The 18,462-nt window shown below is 36.4% G+C and overlaps 1 protein-coding gene across 2 annotated transcripts in view; it reads right to left on the bottom strand.

Annotated features, from left to right (window-relative positions):
• LOC121381007 (zinc finger RNA-binding protein-like) overlaps positions 1–17,767 on the bottom strand; it is a 42,578-nt gene extending 24,811 nt beyond the window's left edge. For both annotated transcript variants that reach the window (XR_005959031.1, XM_041510083.1), the window contains exons 1-11: positions 17,644–17,767; positions 11,457–11,672; positions 10,238–10,325; positions 7,970–8,152; positions 7,338–7,528; positions 6,471–6,647; positions 5,253–5,448; positions 3,579–3,677; positions 1,998–2,063; positions 1,396–1,535; positions 81–226 (exon numbers count right to left, since the gene is read on the bottom strand). Coding sequence is in view for 1 of the 2 variants with exons in the window: in XM_041510083.1 (XP_041366017.1) it covers positions 81–226; positions 1,396–1,535; positions 1,998–2,063; positions 3,579–3,677; positions 5,253–5,448; positions 6,471–6,647; positions 7,338–7,528; positions 7,970–8,152; positions 10,238–10,325; positions 11,457–11,660 (1,490 nt within the window). In the remaining variant the exon portion in view is untranslated. The remainder of the gene's footprint in view (positions 1–80; positions 227–1,395; positions 1,536–1,997; positions 2,064–3,578; positions 3,678–5,252; positions 5,449–6,470; positions 6,648–7,337; positions 7,529–7,969; positions 8,153–10,237; positions 10,326–11,456; positions 11,673–17,643) is intronic.
• Positions 17,768–18,462: the final 695 nt, after the last annotated feature.

Here is an 18,462-nt window from a genome sequence, read left to right as displayed (position 1 = left end):
GGCTTCAGCCTAAACCCTTCCCATGATTATGTGGCACATAATCATCCAATTTCTCGGTTACCAAATTTTTGACCCCTCACCTCATCTCATCTCTCCATCGTTCCTCCTGTACTCTGCGCTGCCAGAACTCTTCCTTCTGGGCCTGGCGTCTCAATTTCTCCTCCTGCACCTTGCGGGCGCGAATACTCGGCTTCACCTCTACCAACAGATTGGGATCCACCTTTTTCTGCAATCAAAGTTAAAAGTTCATTTTAAAAATATATATATATATATCTCCAGTTGAATCCTGTTGGCTCGAACCCCATTGGTGCTCGAGAAAGTGTTCTGACCCATCGGCAATCTAATTAAAATTAGCTCCACTATTACATGTGGATCTAACAGCAGCCCGTTGGAGCTCATGTCCAGTTGACCTTTCATTCGACCAATCAAAACCTTACTTGCAAAATCATGCCAGTGATTTGAAAACATTCGGGATTATGTCGAGGGTATACGAAATGATACGGGTGAATTACAAAGTATGCCGGAAACTAATTTCAATATAAAAAAAAATTCAAGACGAAAAAAACAACCCATGATGGTATAGCCATAAAATCTGTTTATACTAGTATACAATCCAGAGTTTATTACTGCACTTTCCCTCCTGTTTTTTTAATGTTGAAATAGACCAACAAGTTCGCCTATTGCATAAATAGTCTCGCCCGATATTTTTAGAATTTGTATGCTCCTGAATAACGCTATAAACGGCGAAGTGTAAATGGTCGACATTTGAATTGTTATTTATAGATGAAATGTCACCTGGATATGGGAGTCCACACAATGCTGTTAGATCTACCAGGGTAGACCCAGTAGAGCTAATTTTAATCAGACTGACCCATCGGGTAGTTTGATCTAACCGTTAGGTCAAAAACTAGTGAGTGTAACTCGGGATTTCGCTTTTGGTTAGAGTGTTGTGTTGTATTCGACCCTTCCATGTTTGACCTAACGGGATTCTATTGTATATAACAATCTGCCATAATTTCTTTTTTTATATATTCATCCGAGGTGAAAGAACAATGGGGTGTCATCTTATTGAACCTTTTTTTTGGTGTAATAGTTTTTAAAGACAGACTCGCCAAAGCAGGGCTAGCTCTTTATTTTGATTTGGCGAAAACATTTCATGTAATAATTGGCATTTTGTTGAAAAATAACAGTGGATTTTGCAGATTTGAAGATAATTTGGCAAATTGTTTTGCTCACAACTAGTCCTTCTTGTACCTAAGGAATGAATGTGGGAATGTTTAACACTCCAGCACAAATATGCACATCAGGTGTCAAACCAGCATGCTAATAAATTGCGGAATTAAAAATATTCACGGGCTATATTTGTGTTGTAGTGCAAACCAACAAAAAACAAACCTTGTACTGAAGCCTGTGCCGTCTTCCTTTCAGATGCATTTCCTTTGCATTAGGATCGTTGAATTTGCACTCGCAGAGTTTGCAGTTGAAACTCACAACCTTGCCAATCTCATTCTTTACCTCTTCAATATATTCATGTCCTACAAGAAAAACAGAAAAAAAGAGGGTTAAAATCCATCAACTTAAAATGCTCACACCTATGGTCTATTTACCTTGTTCCTTAAATATATATGCTAAGAGATACAAATACAAAGTACTAATAAAAATGCTTCCTCAGCTTGCAACAAGATTTACAATATTTTCTTAAATTAAAGAAATAGTTGGAGCCTCACCTACCAAAATATATTCCATAAACAAATCAATAATCATTGCAATGAGTAAAAAAAATAAGAAAACATTTAAACAGCATTTAGTTTTTTCACTACAGCTTCGGATCAAAGCCATTTGTGGTAATAATCGGTAAGAATCATGTCCAAAATATTTTAACACTTTCTCTTCACTGCCAATTAGGCATCTACTGTATCGTAATTATAAGACAAGTTTGCTCTTAACGTGCTTCGTTTATTATCTTAGTGGTAATCAATAAAGTCGTACAAACTTACCAACAGGAGCAACGTCTTTTTCTCCAAGGATGTTGAACTTGTCGCCATCATCTGACATTGCTTTCTCTGAATGAATAAAAGATGAACAAATAAAATTTAAGTATGGTTTGGTAACTACCATCAACTGTGATCATTAGTTATCATCAGTTTGCACTATCTATCAACTTTCAATCATACAATTTAAAATTATATAAACATAAAGAACATTTGAATTATTAGGACAATGCACCCGTGTTCTATTTATTCAGAATACATTTTTCTTTAAGTACATTGAAAACAAACCGACAGCATATTTACATCAATTATACCATTTAACCGGTAGGAATAATTACAATAAACATATACTGCCGAAAACTGATCATGGATTTTCATAATCAATCATCACATCTGTACACCCCAACCAATCAATTTTCTATTATAATTGTACTGCAATTAACACCTTGTTTTCCATTTCAAACCATTCAGAATTATTTCCCTTGCATTTAACGCCTCAGTATTAAGAAGCTGACAATTCTCATTTCAAAAGAGAAACATTGATTTCAATAAAGAGAAATCCACTCTATACCTGGAGAATATTACGTACAATGCATGGGTAATAACAGGGCTTCTAGACGTGTTATAAAAATCCACTCTATACCTGGAGAATATTACGTACAATGCATGGGTAATAACAGGGCTTCTAGACGTGTTATAAAAATCCACTCTATACCTGGAGAATATTACGTACAATGCATGGGTAATAACAGGGCTTCTAGACGTGTTATAAAAATCCACTCTATACCTGGAGAATATTACGTACAATGCATGGGTAATAACAGGGCTTCTAGACGTGTTATAAAAATCCACTCTATACCTGGAGAATATTACGTACAATGCATGGGTAATAACAGGGCTTCTAGAGGTGTTATAAAAATCCACTCTATACCTGGAGAATATTACGTACAATGCATGGGTAATAACAGGGCTTCTAGACGTGTTATAAAAATCCACTCTATACCTGGAGAATATTACGTACAATGCATGGGTAATAACAGGGCTTCTAGACGTGTTATAAAAATCCACTCTATACCTGGAGAATATTACGTACAATGCATGGGTAATAACAGGGCTTCTAGACGTGTTATAAAAATCCACTAACAATGGGATCAGTGATTTACAAAATTCACTAGCCATGTTACACTAGCCCTACTGCAAGTAAATACAATTTTACTAATAGAAATAATCTGATACGTCATCTTAAGTCCTAAAGGAGGAGATAGAGCTTAAAAACCCTTAGATATGAGGGGAGGAAGGGACAAGATATTTTAACACATTTACCACATAGACTTAAATGCAGCATTTGACCAAAAAATAATTCACTAGCCATCGGGAATGGCAATGGTAGTTATTGACTAGCCCAACATTGAATATCACTAGCTATGGGAGTGGGACTACCAAAATTCAGAAGCCCTGAATAAAGTTAAAAACAGAAATATTTCCAGCAAGACAGACTTCTCTGTAATGTTTCGACTAATCATCGTAGGTCAACAAAAAATTGAATTATAGGAAAAGAAATCAGGTCTAAAAATCAAATGTTCTTACCCACAGACGTAATAGTAACAGCAGGAGTAGGATCAGTCTTCATTGGCTGAACTTTCACTTCTTCAGCTTTTGTGCCAGTTGTTTTCAGCTGTGTCCCACCTGGAAAACCCCCCAAAATACACCCACTACATTAGCAGTGACAGGTATCTCGTTAAACTGACTTGGACACATTTAAAAGTTTGTTTCATTTAACGACACCACTAGAGAACATTGATTTATTAATCGGCTGTTCGATGTGTCTTCAACGGAAACTTGCTACATTTTTCCATAAGCAACAAGACATCTCAAATATTCACTTTCCCAGACAGGACAGTACACACTATGATGTTTGATATATTAGTCATGGGGCACTGGTTGGGATGGGAAAAACATTACACAATCATGGACCTATATAATAATAGCAAATGGGTAATATATCAATGGATATGTAAAAGAAACTAGACTGAGATTGTTTGTCAGAAACTGGGTATTTTTCCAAATGCATCTTTAACACCTTTAAACAGTCAGGGCTCACACTGTCGGTAGCCAAATTAGCCCTTGGCTAATTTTTACAAAAAATGGCTAATAAAATTTGCAAGTGGCTAAAATTTTGGCTAAGCCATTTTCTGTCTTCTGATGTCAACAAACTGTTACATAATCTGACACTCTAACATAATAAAATACCAAATATTCAATTAGTGTAGGCCTAATAGCGATATCGCGACCAGTAACAAGAAACGATGTCATCCAGAATACAGCGTGGGCCTAATGAAGTTAGCTTATTTTAATAATCACGGTTATTAATTTTAACGGCATGCATTCAACATGTATAAAATCAAAGTTTGTAACGTGTTATTTCAACTTTGTAAAGTCTTTGAACCAAAGTAATAAAAACAGACCTACAATGCGTGTCAATTTGAATACACATGCCAGTTCAGGGCCGAAAGACATGAAGGCTATCCAAAGGTTCAGCCAGACCGAGCGAAAAGAAAACGTTTGCTAGACTGGTTTGTGCGCTTCACGTTAAACCAAATGGACACGACAGACACCAATCAAATAGTTCGCGAACATTAGGAAGAACGTTCATTGGCTGAACTGAGGAAAGCTCTCGGCACAAATACGTCGGGCTTCAGTCCAAGTGTCAAGAGACATTGTTGCGGACATTAAACAATACGATTACAAAGGAGTAAATCTTAGATGTAAATTTGTAGAAAAACAATAGTTGTTCGCAGCAATGAATACCTAACTGCAGTTTCGGTTATTTCTTTGTCTTTGTTAATTTTGTACCCATGGTAGAGAGCACCCATGCAGATCGCGGGAAATGAATATGAGGTATTTATACAAATTGCAGTTAAACGTACACTGAATAAAATTAGTTTACAATAATCATATTTGTTAGATATAGATTTGTATTATTATTTTTTTAATAAATGGAATATATACGTCAGCATTCTTAGCCTAGGTATTTTACAAGCAACAACATGGCGCAAATTATGAAATTGTTAGGGTGGGGAATTGATGTGTCACTTTTAAAAACAAAAATGCAATTCAACCTAACATAAAGATAGCTATTTCAAGAAATAATGAGCTCTATATTAAAAAAAAAAACACCTCTCAAGTTTTTTATTTGGGGAAAAAAAGGAAGAAAGAAAAAACCAACACCCTCCATAAACATTCTACAAGAATATTACTCACCAACAAAAGTTATCTTCGGAGCTGCCAAAACCTTTTTGACCCCTGCCACGACAGGTGGCTTCACAACTTTGGCAGACGTGACCGAGGTTCCAGTGGTCACTTTAGCCGTGGTAGTTGTAGATGCGCTGGAGTTGGCTACAATCACAGGGTCCGTTGATGGTATCGGTTTGCCCAATTTTGTATGTAGCTTCATCACCTGAACAGATTGTAAAGTAGTTAAATGACACACAATGCACAATTCTTAAATGTTTCTAAAAGTAAAGTCTGAAAGTAGAAGGCTGCTTTAATTAATGATGGATTGTGCAACCAATTAGCTACAACCATTTTCCCACTTATGCTATTTAGACATTGAGTCTGTGATGAAATGTGGACGCAAAATGCTCTATCCTATGAATTGAAGGAAGAAAGAAATGTTTTATTTAACGACGCACTCAACACATTTTATTTATGGTTATATGGCGTTGGACATATGGTTAAGGACCACACAGATATTGAGAGAGTAAACTTGCTGTCGCCATTTCTTTTCGATTAGCAGCAAGGATTCTTTTATATGCACCATCCCACAGACTGGATAGTACATACCACGCCTTTGATATACCAGTCATGGTGCACTGGCTGGAACGACAAATAGCCCAATGGGCCCACCAATGGGGATCGATCCCAAACCAACTGCACATCAAGTGAGCGCTTTACCACTGGGCTACGTCCCACTGTCCAAGCTTGAAAACTCGCGATTCTGACCAGAAACCTTAATATCGAACCAATGGGATTCAAGAGCCTCGCACAAAACCAGAAAATATTTTGTTTCCAAAATTTGATTAATGACAGTTGGTAATCCGATTTTAAATTTATTAGCAACTTTTTTTTTTTAAACATTTGGCCTCCAAATTACACAGAAACAACTGCATCCGGTAGGCATAGCATGTCAGCTGAATCACGGAACAGAAAGAATGTTACATGGAAACGGAAGCAAAGTAGTGTTTGGTCTCCAAGTTACACATAAACAACTGTTTCCGATAGGCATAGCATGTTTGTTGAATCAAGGAACTGAAAGCTGATTACACGGAAACTGAAAGCTGATTACACGGAAACTGAAGCAAAGCTGTGTTTTCCACAAAATGTTAAAGTCCTAGGTCTGAAATGTGTCTAGCAGTTCTCTGAAATTGTATCTTGCATACAACAGTGTGCATTAGAATCTACAAATAAATATACGCCAACCTTTGTGTGCTTGGCTCCTCTGATGTGAGCGGCGTAGGCGTCGGCGCCGGTGCATGTGACATCGCAGAGTTCACACCGCAGCTGGTTATGGCCACCTCGTGCTGCAGGGGCCGCCACTCCTTTAGTGGCCTGTTCTTTCTTCTTGTGCTTCTGGCCTTCCAGATGTTCACGGTACGTCTGACAACACAACAAAAAGATAAGAGTTTTAATACAAATCAAAACATGTCTACAACCCCACAAAAGCAAATCAAGGTGTTGGTAAATTGGTTTCCATCAGAAGTTGTATAAAAACAAAAGAAATGTTTTGCAACTTGGCATACTTTAATACCAGTCTTTGCCAGTCACTCCTGCTCCACCAACAATCGCAATAACCCATTGTCAGCGTAACCTGTTAGTAAATAAGATGGTATTTCTAAGTTGGTTACGTGGTACTTCTCAGTTGGTTAAAACTCAAAGAATTTTTAAATCTAACTAGAAGGCACAATACGAATGGAATATACTAAATGACATAAAAATTGATAGTGCTAAACACCATCATAGCATTCAGTTGAATCTAAAGTAATGTGAATGTTTCAAAAACTGCCTGCACTGAACGTTATGCCAACTTTTCTGTCTAGGAACCAGATGGCGCCTACTTCTATGTTTGATACAGATGGGATGAAATGTTTTAATCGCCAGATGAAAAAAATAGTCGCATACGAGAGGAAATTGGTTGCAATGCTCATGGGCTATATATGTTCATGTCATGTGATTGCGAGTGGTCGAAATTAATAATGTTTAAGACCAAAATTGTCTTTCGGTAAACTTCACTGCATAGAATAGTTTGTCGAAAAGGTATCTCATCAAAGAAAACCACAATGTACTCACCTGAGGTCCAGCGCAGCTGATCTTGCACACATCACAGTAGTGCAGCTGTGGCTGTTTCGGAGGGCCTTTGGGTTTTGGCTTGAACGGGCCACCTGGTTTTTTGGCAATCCACTGAGCTCCGGTTACTTTGGCAGCCTGCTGCTGCTGGTAGTAGGAAGTGGCCGCAGTGTACAGAGCTGTCTCGTATCCAGCTAAACACATAAGCGTTTACATGACAACATATTTTAAAACAATTATTAAAACAAAACACAGAATTAAACATGTCGCCAACTTATTCGATGTCGCCGACATTTGTATTCATAGACGTTCATGTCATTTACATGTTAAAAAGTGTTTTTTAAAATATAGAAATGCAAACATAATTAAACAAAACAAATGCACCAATATTTTTTTTTATTATTATTTTCCGCACGCACCGAAGATGCACATCCACAGGTGCAAGAATAAACCAAGTTCCAATGATGTAGGACTTATACTAAAAGTTGTTAGATACAGATTAAAAGTGAAACTTCAATGTTACGCTAAATGTAAAAGCTGTTGATGTTGTCGTTGCTGGAGAAATAAAGGTGAGCAAAAACAAACCCCACCCAGCTACTATAATTATTGACAATAGACAAAACAACAGTAGAGACCTGCTTGTGTAGTGGTCGTAGCCGTGTAGTTAGTCTGTGGGTAGGTCGTCACAGCCGGAGCAGCAGCGGTACCGTACACGTAGGTCGTCCCTGAGGTGGTCACCTGCAGAGCCTGAGCCTTAGGCTGAGTGGCCTGTCGCTGAGCTGTGTTGTATGCGGTGCCTGTGCTGTACACAGGCTTTGCTGAAACAGAAACCTCCCTTATAAACAGCATTCACTTTTTATTAGAGGCACCAATATTTCACATGAATTGACATTCTATTCGCATGTTCATTACCGTATATCTTCGCCTATAAGTCAAATTTTTTTCACCCACAAATTATTTTATAACTTGGGGGGTCGACTTATAAGAGGGTAAAAAAAATTCACCAAAAAATATTACTGTTTTGGGGATTATTTTACAAGTTTTATTGTTGAAGTATGCCATGTATTTATACTCAAATATGTTAATTTGACACATTTTTTTTTTATAACCTTTTTTTTTTGGCATTAAAACGGTTTTGGTTATGCGAAAAAGGCGTACGATCTCACTCACATGCCAAGACAACAGTCCACTTAGTTAAATTAACAGTCATCACCAATAGTAAAAATGTAAACAATACTAACTACCTGTTGCCGGAGTTTATTTTGAAATCTGGTCACTGGCATTAATGGTTGTTCAAACAATGTTTTGGCGGTGATTAACTTCATGAATATTACTGAGCTTCCCCTTAAAATAGACTGATCTCTGCAGTTCACTATCTAGAACAATAGGGACACACATCATTTGGTACAAAAACCAGTGTACTTTCCAGAGTTATCCTCCTTACATGTATTAATATGGCGGCAAAACGTGATACTTTGTTTTATCGTAGTGATCTGTTGTCAGTGTTTATAAATAAAGTTGTTGGCTGTGCACAAAACCATCTGTACAGTACTATACAGTAACAGTCAAACAGCTTTCACTCTCTACTAAGGGAATATTTCGTTTTGATGCTATGTAATAATGATAGTTTGATTGGAATAGTCTGATTATATTGCGATGTACAAAACGTGAAAACCGAAGTTTGTAAAATAATTTTCTTTTGTTCAAATATTATTGTTCTCATGTGCTGAAAATGAGAAATATTTCAATATTTATAAGTAGTTTTTCATGGGTCGACTTATAAACGGGTCAATAAAAAAATAAGTTTTCAGGGCTTGAAATTAGGGACTCGACTTATAGCCGAGATCAACTTACAGACGAAGATATACGGTACTCCAAACTAAAAATCACATATTAAAACTGCTTGAGGGGCTTTTATTGTAGGCATATAAAACTTAGGATGACCGGAAATTTATTCACACATTCCAAAAATTACAAGATGGTGTAGTCATTATTGGGCAACCTGCTAATAAAACGGAAACCACACTAATTTGGCTGGTAACAAAAAAACAAACAAAAATAAAAATGTAAACTCCCACATGGCAAAAGGTTTTATTAGACCACTAGATTGATGTGTACAACATTTTGTGAAGTTATCTTGAATAGTTCTGGAATTATGGTAATTTCATTGTTTCCATGGTAACAGATAAAACAATAATTAAAACTCCATCATGGCAAAAGGTACTATAAGACCACTAGATTAATGTGTTCAAAGTTTCATCAAGTTACCCTAACGGCTTTGTAGTTGTGCTGAGGCAACTGAATTTGGTCATACTGGCTAGTTGTTTTCAGTCACAAAAACAATATCGAAAAAGAAAACTCCCCCATAGAGAGAGGTATTACTGAACCACTCGACTGATGTGTACAACGTTATCTTGAACAGTTTTGGAGTTGTGCTCCTGAAACATTCACAGACAGACGGTGCCCATTTTAAAATCCCCTGCAAATAGTGTAAATAAATTTTTTAAAATACTATACCAGGCTCTGAAAATTACTAACTACTATTTTTTATTTTAAAAATAGTTACAGATAAAATAAAATATAGCATGGTGAACAGGAAGGCCATGGTGTTTCCGCAATTGAAATAGAACACATGAAAATTAAGATTACCCATCTTCTGAAGGACAAAATATGTCAGTATGCGAGAAAAGTTAACGTTTGAAGGGAAATACCAGATTGTGTGAACATGGACGGATATGTTCAGCATAAAAGATGTGCCTTTGAAAAGAATAATGATGGTAAGTCATACTTGCAGGGCGGGGAAACAACTTGGTTATAGAGTTGAGAACCTTGTATATGAATGACACTAAACCTTGTATATGAATGACACTAAGCACCATTAAATGAAAATCAGATATTTGTACCTGCTTGATAATGCGTTTCTGCCGCTGTATACGCTGTAGCCTGTGCTGGTTGATAATACGTTTTGGTCTGGTCATACGTCACAGCCGGCTGAAAAAAGAATCATACATTATGCATGGACAGAAAGTTCTAGCTCTGACATTGAAAACTTGCAGTACACCAGCTATTTTCAAACAAAATATCAACCACTACATGATAACATCTTGCAAAATTAAAATTAAATTATCTATTGGCAAATGCCGGAGCTTGCCCCTAGATCATCATAAGAGATGAATTCCCATAGCAATTGTTGACACCATCTACAGAATATATCATTTACAGGTTTTTTTTGTTACAAAGTAGGCACCTTCCAAAAATAATGCAATTACTCTAAAATAGTCAAATATTTTTAATACGTAAGTAACTGGTGCGGCATTTTAATAAACACATTTTATAACCCTGATAATGATTTACATACCAGACATATTTTCCGGGCTTGAACTTAGGTATTACTTACGTACTGCAATTTTAAAATGTTTTTGCTGTGGGCATTACTGATGCCTATTTTAAGCATGCCTATGGCTATTTTAAACCAGTAAGTTTTGAAACAAATATATACAAAAAAGTCCCTTCAACAAATGGTCATAACTTTTTATTCATCGTCAAAATACTGCCATCTGTCAATCAGTTCTAGATGCACTTTTATGGATTTGCTCTTGCACAAGACCACGGGCCTGATTCACTAAACTCTCACAACTTTGCTATCTCGCAGTGCAATGCTAAAAGACTTGCGAAGAGGATGCTTTGTTGTCTAGCAGAGCCTAAGAGACCTTTGTGAATTAGGCCTCATGTCTGTATCATTACAAAATGCAATTTCATATTTTTTTATTTTTCAAACAAAATTTGAAGTTTACACATTTTGTCACGGTTCTTGCAGCATCAGAATATCAAATAATTTCAAGTAATTGAAAATATACATTCTGTAGGTTGGTGTAACAAGAATTAAAAATTAGAAATAATTAAATAATTTATACATCAGTGTTCGAGATTAAAATTTTGGGGCAGTATCCCAGTTGGATACTAACATTTCAAAATCTGGTATCCCACCTGAGAATTTAGTATCATATGGTATCCGGGTGGGATACTGGGTTCTTTAAGTCTGGTATCCAAAATTAAATTCTGGTATCCCCGGAATATCGGGATACCGTTAATCTCGAACACTGTACATAGATTAATACTTACCGTAACGGCAACTTGTGTTCTTGTGGCGTAAGCATACTGCGGCGTGGCATGAGCTGCTGGGTAAGCCTCGTAGGTAAGTCCTGCCCGAGGTGTAGCAGTGGCATATGCCGCTTGAGGAGCAGCTGCTACATATGCCGCCTGAGCTGCAGGGTACGCTGCCGTTGGTTGAGCGGGACTCGCAGCAGGATATACGAAGTGAGCCATCGTCGCAACTTGCTAAATAAATAACAAGTTCACTTCTTAAACAGGGCATAAAATTTGAATTCTTTAGACAACCAATATGTCGTTCATGTGGTTTTACTGTTTACAAGAACGATTTTCTTCAGTAGTTCAGATACAACTGAAAAGGTTAACGGGCAACGATATTCAAATGAGCAATTTTCGTAGCTTTTCTCTTATCATAAATATGAAAATATACTTTTTGTGTGTTAGGACTAACTCAAAAAGCTACCAGGCGAAAATAAAAATCATGTGTTTGTGCTAACCTGACCAACCCACGAAAACCAATTTTAAAACCTTGATATAATTTAACCAAAATTTATTAACGTTAGTTCTGATTCATTAGAAATTCTGTAAAATGCTATTCATAGTAATGAGAACATCATTTTCCAGCAACAGTGGCATGAGTTTGCGCACACCACGTTGCATGTTCGTAATACATAGTACATCCAAAATGGGCTTTAAACAAACTAAATCTACCGGTAGCAGTACAGGTACCTTCGATTGAGCCAGACGAGGCTATGTACGGGTATGATTTGACAGTAAAAAAATATTAACGATCACAGTGTTCTCGCTGGAAAAAAATTAAAGGAGGGAGGCCACTTGGCAAACAGCAAAAAGAGGGGGTGGGGGAGGGAGAGTTTGGTTACCAAATTGTTGTGTGTTGGTAGACTTGTGAAAAGACATACTCCTTATTTTGGCTACAAATAAGTGCAAAAAGATTTATAAATACGAAATACAAGCAGACTCGTCTTTTAAATGAACCGAAGATATCGGTCTGACATTCACGGACAGTTCTGGTTTTGTTGAACCAATGAAAGTTTTAATATTATTTTTTTTAATAAAGATTTCAAGATATACAAAAAACAATAAAGATTTTTGTCATTTCCATATTCATCAAATGAATCGATCGCTGTAATAAAATATTATCACCAGCTGATAAAAAAAAACAGGGGACAATATTTCGAAATCTGAGGTAACCGGAAGTTGGTTCACATGGTTTTTACCTAGGTAACCAATTGTTCGGTTATGTGAATTATATTTGCATAACCCATGGGTTATCTGATCTGTTAGCTCAAAATTACGTTGAAATTATATTTTAAATACATGGTTTTTATTTGAAACAAAGTTAAAACAAATACAAAAGAAAAAATTTTTACAAAAAAAAAAAAAAATGTCTTTAATGCTTGCTAAAGTTAACAATATTATAAAAGAACTGAATATTAGCCCCAGTACTGAAACAAAATACAGGGGCGTAGCCAGAAATTTTCTTAGAATTATGCACGCCAAATTTTGAAACTCAGGACGCCTGTAGATGCATTTTTTAAAATCTTTTTTCGAGTCAATTTTAAGAGGATATTTTATAGAATAATTACAGACAGCCTCGACCTATTCCCGGATTTTGTTTTTGCATTACGCACAAGCGTACTGTGATTAATGGGCGCTACGCCTTTGAAATAGATAAATACTCATTTGTAGGGATTCCTTTTTGCGATTTGCTGTGGCTATGCTACTTTCACTTCATACTACAGTGACATTCCAAATGGGTTTTTTCAAAGCTCATTGTGCGATGTTAGTATTTTTCAATTTTTGTGACACTTTTGGATTCCTGTTTACGTTAAAACTGTTTTTAACATATATATGTAAAATTATAGCCAATCCAATAGTATGTCTACATATATTCATTTAGAGATAAAATAGCAGCAGAAAATTTAGCCGTCCAAAGCGGTCCGAGCACATTTCTTTAAAACTGTTTTAAAACTGTAGACTGGTCGCAAGTCACAACTGTTGCAATATAACGTTGTTTACTGGTTTGTTGCGCATCAAGTATCTAATAATCAGTCTAAGACATTTGTCGGAATACCAGTAGTATGTCTGCATGAATAAACTTCCTGTAATCGTGAAGTTTGCAAGTTTTAATTTTGGAACTTTTACAGGTCATGACGTAACCAATTTGCGGTTCGCGTAAATTTAATTTTGCGTAACCGACACGCGAACAGAATGGCGGTTCGCATGAAATATTGTACCCTGTAAAAAAATAGTTTCATTTTTGTAAAGGCAGTGTATATATTATTTGGCTCGGAATACCAGTCGTATGTCTGCATGAATAAACTTCTGTAATCGTGAAGTTTGCAAGTTTTAATTTCTGAACATTTACAAGGTCATGACGTAACCGATTTGCGGTTCGCGTAAATTTTATTTTGCGTAACCGACACGCGAACAGAACGGCGGTTCGCATGAAATATTGTGCCCTGTAAAAAGTAGTTTTATTTTTGTAAAGGCAGTGTATATATTATTTGGCACTCAAGATAAATTATTTTAATGATAAACACTACCATTTCTGTTGTTTTGATAAGCGTTCATATCCCCCAAAAATTAAAAGTTTACAATATTTTATAAATAAGTGCTGAATAAACAGAATGACAGAAAGTAAAAATCATCAGTTACAACTAATTATATCTGCAACGGAGGACAAAATATCAGACGATAGTGGAAACAAAAGACAAAATGACCGTTCTGATCACGAGACAAATTTGGCGCCAAATAAGTGGTGTTTTCAATCAGAGATTGCTGAACCAGTAAAAAATAAAAATGTTTTCATTGCTCAAATAAAATATAACTTTTATTGTGTCTGTTAAACATACAAATGGATACAGATATGGGACAAAATAGAGGCTGTTAAAAATACTGTTAAATTATGTTACGGTAACTGTCGTAAATATTTGGTTACGGTAACTGTCGTAAATATTTCGTCAATTGCTTTTTCGTACACAACGCAGCTTGTTTCCTTTGATGTCCAGTGTGCAGACTGATCGTTGTTTTTTTGTGTGGAAAAAAAGTGTGCATTTGGAAATAGCGGAGACAGGTGCTGGAAAATAAAGAGGGGCGCACAACGTGAAAGGAGGGCGGCAAAATGGAATATCGGGGCAGGCCGCCCCGCTTAAATGGAGCAGCGAGAACACTGGATCATTTTGTCCAAGACTAGGTAGTCACTAGAATGACATCGTGTTTGCTATTAATAGACCCGATTCGGCCCGAAAGAAGCTATACATGTGTCAAACTCTGCAGAGAATCTGTAATCGGCCAAATTATTCTGATTGGCTTGGAATAGTGGTGAGAGATTTTTCACGACACATGTCTATAATTTATTTAACATTTTGTTTTTATCAGTGTCATTAAATTGCATCGGTATATAATATAATATTCTAAGAAACTACCAATAAATGTTCTGCAGTGTACTTCAAGCGCCGAATATCGTGACATCAGCATGTTGAGATTTCAGCAAACTACGGTAAACATGTCAGTGACATGCTAATGCAGGTAGCATTTTATAACAAAAGTACATGGATACATTGCATCTTTCTCACATAGGCAATGTAGGTTTATTGTCTTCCAAAAACAGTGATATATTTTGGTAAAGATTTTCTGATCAACGATTACAGCTTTTGCATGAACGATTCATCGTTTATGTTGATAACTGTTTTGCATACCTGACAGACAAATGACAAAATCGTTTGTGCCAAATTTTATGCCCTGCTTAAATTGGGATCAGTGGTATACCTTTACTGGTTAATCCATACATGTATTACTTTAGCTCAAGTACTCTACTGTTCGAGAGTTAGATGGACATTTGGACAGTTAGTGATTAATATGCAATTAAGAAAATGTCCACGGCCAAAAAACCCTGAATATATCAAAGACAAAAAATGGTCGTCGAGAATTCATGATTGCCGAGGTTGTATGTCAAATATATTTGTTATCAGCGATCATTAATGTAACATGGTATTTGATGTCTAGTTATTGTTGTATTACAGCGGGAATCTCTGCCTACCCAGTGAAAGGCAGCAATTGTGTGTTTTTGCTATAGTTTTTTCCAGGGCTGAGAAAGCGACTAATGTCCAAATGACCATCTAGCTCTCAAATGGCAGATAACTTGGGCTAGTATTACTTCAGTTTTCTTGCTCAGTGGACTAAATTAGCTGGCCAACTTTTACACACTGCTAGACAATATCGATCTAGCCCTGAATACTAGTCAATTTCTAAATATGCACGATGTCACAATTCATGTTTAACAACAACTGACGCCATAACTCTTGGTTTACAAAATGCTGTTGAATTAATTAATCCCCAAGTTGCCATTTCACACTATATCATGTTTTCAAACTTTAAATTAATATTCTTAATTTTATATTTATGGTTAAGTTGATACATTTTTATGTTGTTGCATAATGTGGACTATGTTTTTCCTGTGTATGATTAACTGAATTTGTATGTGAAATATTTATTAATTGTTATGAAATAAACAAACCGTAGCTTACAAAATTGTTTTGTTAGTAGTTAAATAGGCAAAGAAAAGAATCAATCACTGTTGTGAGGTGTAGGTACAGCAATTCCCACCCTCCTGACAAAAGGTTTTTGTAAGCCACAGTAAGGGCCTCAATAAAGATTATATTATTTATAAACCGGCACGAGTTCGACCCGTACCCCCTTTCAATGGTTAAAGCCGCACACCCTAGTTCCATCCAGCGAAAATAAATTATAATTTGGTTAATCTACAAACCTGTAACACACTTAGATCATGTTTTTATCAAATGGAGTGAAAAAGCAGGTTTTATATCGATAAATACCATAGGAATCCCCATGTCCCAATTGCTTGAAATAATTTTGAAAGTTTGTATTCTGACGTCACCGGTAGATGTCGCTCGAAGCACAACAATGCCTACGTCACGACAATTTTCACAGATTTGGGGTGTGTTCTTTTCACCTCTCCTGGACATGTTCCAACTGTTCTGTCCTGGTTGTATCCCCTCTCCAGATATCGTAGGACTTAGCAAAATTATTGGTTTTAAGGGTTTGTAACGTTTTGTATTGAGATACTTACTTGTCTGAACTTCATTGTTACTGAAAATATTCACGAACGGTGAAGAAAAATCTCACAAATGAACAACAACAAATCGGATGTTGATTGCGCGAACCGTGCACGAGAAAACAAACCGAACCAAAATAACGGTCACGTGGTATACCAACGTCTGTGACATTGAAATGGAAATATTTCGTCTAAAAATAGATTAGACGTTGTCTGCTCAATGGTTTTTTCTCAAAGATGCATCAGTTTTTCAGAAATACGAAAAATGCATTTTGTGGTATTACAAACACCAGGATTACCAAAAAACACTTCAGGTGAATGGAAATGTATATTCTAAATAATAAACGGTAAGTAAAGTGCAATTTTATTTGTGAAAAAATGGCTTTAATAGCGAAAAACAACTCCGTAATGGTTAACAACTAGCCGTAACTAGGGTGTGTCCCTTTAATGTTAGTCTTAGAGAATTTGATATAGAGGGGTACGGGTTGAACTCTTTCCAACAAACAGGCCTCACCAAAAACATGTGTCCCTCTATAATCTATTCAACAGAGGACAGGGAAAGATTTCTGAATATTGATGATTGTTACATTCAACATTGCTGCTTGCACCATGCTAATACTATCACTATACAAGTATCACTAACCCTAACACTGACTTTACTAAATGCTGGAACGATGGTAAGTCTTGCTACACTGATTATTGATGTATAAAATATTAAGACAGTATTATTGCATGGAAATCATAACAATGGCTTGAAAACAAAAGAAAAACCAGTGCACGCTTGGGTTGTGACGTCACGGCTGCCATCCGCCATGTTTGAAGCCTTTTCAATTCACGTTAATTATTTTTTAAAATTGCCTATAAATTCACAGACTAACTAACTACCATTTGCGTATTTAGTTACACGGTCTTATATATTATCTAAATGCACAAACAATAAATCAAAATATTGATGAGACGGGTAAATATTTGTGTAAATACCACTCGACAACAGCTAATAATTCAAGATTCGATTCGCTCAATTATCGTTAAAATACATGAAAAAATATCGTTCTCGCATACAATATATTGGACATACAAAATACGTATATGATATCTTACCCAATTAGGCAAAGAAGTCACGAATTGATTCGAGCGGAATATATTTACTCAAGCTTTTATTTTGTGTTGTGAAAAAACGTGGTCTCTTTCCGTCTTTGACCGGTTCCGTTCCTGTGAGTGCCGTGTGCAACGGTTGATTGTCACGTGATCACTGCATATAATAGGCGGGGATTTAAAATATTTTCTAAGAAAGTAAGTTTGTTTTGTTTAACGACACCATTAGAGCTCATTGATTTATTAATCATTTGGCTATTGGATGTCAAACAATTGGTAAGTATGCCATATAGTTTTAGATAGGAAACCCGCTACATCTTTCCATTAGTAGCAATAGGAATCTTGTATATGAACCACCCCCAAACAGGATAGCACATACCACGACGTTTGATATACCAGTCGTGGTGCACTGGCTGGAACTAAAAATAGCTCAATGGGTACACACCTTGCTCTACGTCACCACAAGAAAGTATGTAGCGCAGGTTCGTTTCGCACAGTGTGTGTGTGTGTGTGTGTGTGTGTGTGTGTGTGTGTGTGTGTGTGTGTGTGTGTGGCGTTGGTAGGCATACTGGTTAACAACATGTGAGTTTAATGTCATGACTGGACTCGAGAATAACCAAACTATAGCTCGGTGACTTCTGATTTAGGGAAATAATTTGTATTTTAGACACAGTAGGTTGTCAAAGCATTGCATAGTTTCCTCTAGCCTTCTCCAACATGTCAATATCAACAAGAGGAGGGCTGGAGAAGGTGGCATAAGACCTTGTACCACCGTACACAGGATATAGTAATCTTCGAAGCGAGGGCAAATAAAACACCAACGCC

The sequence above is a fragment of the Gigantopelta aegis genome, chromosome 2, assembly GCF_016097555.1.
Source record: "Gigantopelta aegis isolate Gae_Host chromosome 2, Gae_host_genome, whole genome shotgun sequence".
Taxonomy (NCBI): Eukaryota; Metazoa; Mollusca; class Gastropoda; order Neomphalida; family Peltospiridae; genus Gigantopelta; species Gigantopelta aegis.
Note: the sequence above shows the minus strand (reverse complement) of the source record. Positions and strands in the feature narration are given on the sequence as shown.